This window comes from Periplaneta americana, chromosome 11 (assembly GCF_040183065.1).
Source record: "Periplaneta americana isolate PAMFEO1 chromosome 11, P.americana_PAMFEO1_priV1, whole genome shotgun sequence".
NCBI lineage: Eukaryota > Metazoa > Arthropoda > Insecta > Blattodea > Blattidae > Periplaneta > Periplaneta americana.
The window spans coordinates 57697947-57703946 of record NC_091127.1 but is presented as its reverse complement, the minus strand read 5'-3'; the positions used below and the strand labels follow the sequence as shown (position 1 = coordinate 57703946).

Genomic DNA, 6000 nt, shown 5'->3' with positions numbered 1-6000 from the left:
CGGCGGCATTTGTCGGATCAAAAGAATGCGGTACTCTCCAATATACACTGCTCTGAATGTAGACTTACTGGGCTAGTAAATAGTTATATTAAGTCTAATTAGTGATAAAATGTCAGGGTGTATATGTGTTGTTTATAACTGATACAATTACAGCGTTAAAAACTGTTCCAAATAATACTTTCGATTTCCGAGGGATCATAAAACGTGAGTCAACAACATTCTCTAGTAGGCCTAATGCCTTCGTCTCTGTGTTGACAGAACAATAAAAATTAGCTTTTTTTATTTAGGCCTAATAAATGAATAGAAGTAAAATGTATTGGAAATTTTAAGGTTTTATCAAATTACGTTTTATTGTTGTCCACATGCCTTTACTAATTATTACAAGCATCAGATTACTACCAAATTTATCTTGCAGCTGTCAGCAATAGGTAGGTATATAATGCGAAATTCATTCTTAATGTCGGAATTAATTTTGTCTCACTAAAGCAAAGAAAAAATATGTAACAATTAATTACGGAAAGTAATACGAAATATGCAATATTTCTCATAATATCCAGCTTTGACACAAAATAATAATGTTACATTAAATATTATTCAACATTTCTTAAGTGTCTCGTATATTATTCGACATTAACTCACGTTTTAAACAATAGTCCGATTACCGCTATGTTAATATTTGTATTTGTGGATGTAATTCCAGTTTATTCCACACGGCTCCGCTAGATGTCAGGTCCTCGACATTTCGCACTCACGTCAATGCTGCTAGTATACAGCCACTGCCATCGTGATCTAGACCAGGCCGTAATGCAGGTAGTGTGACGTCACTCGATGAGTCGGGCTTTTCTATTTGAGTATACGGAGCTGAGTGAAATATATTACTTTATAGCGTGTCGGTGCTCAATTTTATTTAGTGTAATGTGTGTATAAGATACGTTCACTTCTTATTGCATAATATGTTGCAGAAATAATTACAAAACTGTGTTATTTCAATGTGAACGGAGTTTTACATGTTAACATAACCTGGTTGCATCAACATTTTAAGTTTGGAATGGAAGCTATTTTGAGATTTAATAAAGAAGAATTATTTATATTGTGACTTTAATTTAGCACATCTACCTTCCTTACTTGTACAGTAGGTACAAAATTTACCACAGTCCCTCCTATGAAATTAGTGTATGTACAGTTGTGTGTTAATCTGGTAGGTTAGATAAACACAATTCATTACAACCCAGTATAGTAGGGAACAAATAAATAATACAATTAAATTTTTATTCAATGTAATGTGTGCGTAAGTTCCATTTATGTGTTGCATAATGTGGTAGGAATAATAAATAAAACTATGTTAGGCCTATTTTTATGTGAAGAGAATTTACTATGTTAACATAACCTATCTGCGTCAACATTTTAGGCTTAAGTTGAGAACGAAAACTGTTTTGAGATTTAATAAAGAAGAATATATTTTTAGGATAAACTTCAGAACACGGTTACCGTCCTTACTTGTAGGTAGAAAATTTACCACAGTCCCTCCTATGAAATGTACATACGTTATATTACTTAGTAGCGCTGAGGTATAGTTCCGGTAATTTCTGAACTGAAAAAAGTTGAATTTATTTTTTTTGTGGAGATGCAAGGCATAATAAAATCCTGAACGAACCGAACTAATTTGTATATGCAAGATGTATGAATATGAAGGGAACTACCTCAGCGCTAGTTTAGCCCTAATAACATATTAAACTAATCAGACTTCAGACTGGAGTACCGTCTGAAACGAATAAATACAATTGAAGTGTACACAAATTGCATTTATAAGTTATACGTAGCGTTATGCTTAATTATAATGCATAATTGCGAATATGGAAATAAGGCAAGTAGGCCTACTGATAGAATAAACATAACCTATAACTTCAACACATTAAAATATGGGTGCGATGCAACTGAAAATTGTTGAAACGTGCATAAATGAATGTGCAAGAATTTCGTAATGGAGCATGAGTGCTTTATTTCAACCAATTACAATTCTAGATACTGTAACAGTAATGAAAACTATAGGGTATAATTTTATACTATATGTATCTCGTTTTTAGTTCAAATTGTGTATATTATCAAACGTCGTATTATTTACTCGTATAATGTAGGTTATTCACAAATAAAAAGGGCGCAATAATTTAAATTTAATAAGACAAATACGGTAAACTAACAATAATGGATTAGACAAGAGTAACATCGGTAACGCTGCACTTAGGCCTAATCACATGCCAGTCAATGTTTCACTTTCACGTATATATAATTACACATATTTAGCCTACTGTTTATAAGACCAAAAATTCACTTAACCACATAAGGGCGCAATATTTAATCGAAATAAAGGCAGGTATTACACATACGAACTTTGCCTGCAACAACGTAATTTTCACACCAAAAATAATATTATACCTTAAATTGCAAGTGAATTGTGTCTCAAGTGTCTCACAATCACTGTTTAAAATTTTACTGACGCAATTACACTGCATTTCAGAGAAATATATGTTATTCTTCATGCACTGCAACTAGTTCATATGGTTGAAAGACCGCCCTTCGCGATCAGCTGTTAAGCGAGTCACGTGGTCTGCCTTACGGCCTGTATTAGATCACGATGGCAATGATACAGCTGTCCGGTATTATTATAGTAAAGTATTTGTTTACACTGCCTGCCAGATCAACGCTTATGCGCGAGTAAACGCTAGGTGGTAGGTAGTGACTTTGCATATACAGCAATACAAGCCCGCTAAACTAACACTAGAAAACGCCAGATCTAGCGAGACAACCGTTGAATTGAAAATATTGAATTGTTGAATGTTCATTTTGACTCCCTCCCCACCCATTGAAGGCTTTAACGATGAATTTACGCCAATAAAAGCAGAGCACACTTGACTTCTTAACTGTAACAGTCCACACCTGTGGAGTAACGGTCAGCGCGTCTGGCTGCGAAACCAGGTGGCCCGGGTTCGAATCCCGGTCGGGGCAAGTTACCTGGTTGAGGTTTTTCCGGGGTTTTCCCTCAACCCAATACGAGCAAATGCTGGGTAACTTTCGGTGTTGGACCCCGGACTCATTTCACCGGTATTATCACCTTCATATCATTCAGACGCTAAATAGCCTAGATGTTGATACAGCGTCGTAAAATAACCTAATAAAATAATGATGAAAGAGAGATGGAACGGAGAAAAATTCTCTCCGGCGCCGGGATTTGAACCCGGGTTTTCAGCTCTACGTGCTGATGCTTTATCCACTAAGCCACGTCGGATACAATCCCGACGCCGTTTAGAATCGTCTCAGATTAAGCTCCATCTCTTGGGTTCCCTCTAGTGGCCGCCCTCTGCACTACGTCATAGATGTCTATGAACGCAGGACCGAAGTCCATACATGTGTTGAGGTGCATTCAGATGAGTGACTGATTGGCCGGGATCCGACGGTATTGGCGCCGTCTTAAATCACAAAGTGATTTTTTACGCATATCATATATATTTTGATGTACCGAAGTACATATGATATTTCCATGCAGATATTCTGCGTCATCACATGATGAAAGAGAGATGGAACGGAGAAAAATTCTCTCCGGCGCCGGGATTTGAACCCGGGTTTTCAGCTCTACGTGCTGATGCTTTATCCACTAAGCCACGCCGGGTTCAAATCCCGGCGCCGGAGAGAATTTTTCTCCGTTCCATCTCTCTTTCATCATGTGATGACGCAGAATATCTGCATGGAAATATCATATGTACTTCGGTACATCAAAATATATATGATACGGCGCCAATACCGTCGGATCCCGGCCAATCAGTCACTCATCTGAGTGCACCTCAACACATGTATGGACTTCGGTCCTGCGTTCATAGACATCTATGACGTAGTGCAGAGGGCGGCCACTAGAGGGAACCCAAGAGATGGAGCTTAATCTGAGACGATTCTAAACGGCGTCGGGATTGTATCCGGCGTGGCTTAGTGGATAAAGCATCAGCACGTAGAGCTGAAAACCCGGGTTCAAATCCCGGCGCCGGAGAGAATTTTTCTCCGTTCCATCTCTCTTTCATCATGTGATGACGCAGAATATCTGCATGGAAATATCATATGTACTTCGGTACATCAAAATATATCTAATAAAATAAATAAAAACTGTAACAATCAAGACTGAAAATTTAGACGGTTTAAATTTCAACCAATCAGGATTGGGGGGCGGGCTTCCAACCTTGAACGAAACAACTACCAGTACTTTAAAATCTGCATAACGAAATTAATTTTAGTAATTGATTAGTCATGTCAAATTGAAATATAATATTGTATAAGTTATAGTATTTTAGTTTTAAAAAAGTCTAAAATCTCTGTGGGGATATCCCGGTATCCGGGGGAACGGGAAATTCCCCTCGGCTCACCTTCTAAATTCATCACTGTCTCTCTGTATAACATATACCATTTCTAAACTTAATACTGTCTTAAACGTAGCAAACATAATATTAAAATTTGTACATGTGTATTAAAATAACACAACCATATAATCGAAAAAAACAAATCACATATACAGTCTTATGATTGTATCATCACAGTCTAGTATATACAGTCATGAAGCTTGAGTTGTTGAGGGTACTAGAAACAATAGACTGTGCAGGTACTATTTCGCATTGTATGTAATAAGGCGATAGTAGCGATCCTAGTGGTTAGCAACTATCTATGGATGCATATTTACTAAATATTGTGCTTCGTGACTGTATATACTAGACTGTGGTATCATAGTATATAAATTCTTGAGCTTCATGTGAAATGTCAATGTAATACGCCTACAGCAGTATTTGTAAAAATTATGTCCAATGTCTTCATGAATTGCCACTGAAAATAAAAAAATACTCAGAAGTTCGTATCTATGATCGGTAATCTTATAAACAAATGTTTCGCTAATTTGATGATCACAGAAATATACATAAATGTGTTTAGGAATATAAAACTAATAGTTTAGTGAACACTATTAAATTCTTCTGCACTAATAACTTACGTATCTGGTAATATTATGCACTATTTACACCAATAAGTTCTAATAATCTCTCTCTGTATATTCAGTAGTTCAGTGTTCTTATTACCACTGCTGTATAGGTACAAAGTAATATGTAGCTAAGATAATTCGAGAATGAGGAATACAAACTTAAATGAACTACAAATATTCACTCTTTAACTAAAAAAATGTACCTATATGGACTATGTTATAAAAAGAGAGACAATTCGTGACATGAAGAAAACATCATTATTGCACAATTCAGTTAAAATTAAAAGGAAATCTTACAGAGAAAGTATCTCTGTCTTTATGTTTCTAATCGAGCAGTGAACATTGTTCTGGAGGTTTGACAGTCACGTCGCCACGAGGTACAGTCGTCAGAATTATGTTTTTGGAAAGGATTCTGTGGGTAGCCTTCACTTCCGAGGATTGCCTGTGAACACCAATAAGTCATTACTTATTATTTCAATGTTATGTGCAGTCAAACATAAAAACGTATTATATATCATGCATAATTATCATCCATCTCAATAACCAATACCATCGTCATCATCCTTAAAAAATGAAGCCTTGAATCTTTTCATTTAAGACAAATATAGGCTAGACCATCTTTCCAATAACTCTCCACAGCTACACGTCATGTACAGCGTGGCTTGCCGAAGTGATGTGCAACTAGAAAAGGTTTATAGTCTTGCCATCTATCCGCAATATGCGGAACATGAATCACGTGAAATGAAGTCTGTAAGCATTGGATACATATACAGCGTATTCCGAATTTCACCGGACCGATGTACATCAATGACGTCACGCTGCAGCGGAATAGGAACAAAAACTGGTAGAAGGTTCAATGGCTATCATGGCGGCTGTAAAAGTTGTTATTGTGTTACGCTAGGAAGATATTTCGAATTTTCCATACTGTCATCTCGCTCAAAGAAAAGAGAGCATAAACAATGTATTTCTTGAACCAGTAGTAATAAGTGGTC

At 36.5% G+C, this 6000-nt stretch overlaps 1 protein-coding gene across 1 annotated transcript in view; it reads right to left on the bottom strand.

Moving 5' to 3' along the window:
* Positions 1-4295: 4295 nt before the first annotated feature.
* The window catches only part of LOC138709036 (protein peste-like), a 76097-nt gene continuing 74392 nt past the window's right edge, over positions 4296-6000 (bottom strand). Inside the window, exon 9 of the mRNA XM_069839516.1 lies at positions 4296-5450. Coding sequence (XP_069695617.1) covers positions 5333-5450 — 118 coding nt within the window. The 3' untranslated portion in view covers positions 4296-5332. The remainder of the gene's footprint in view (positions 5451-6000) is intronic.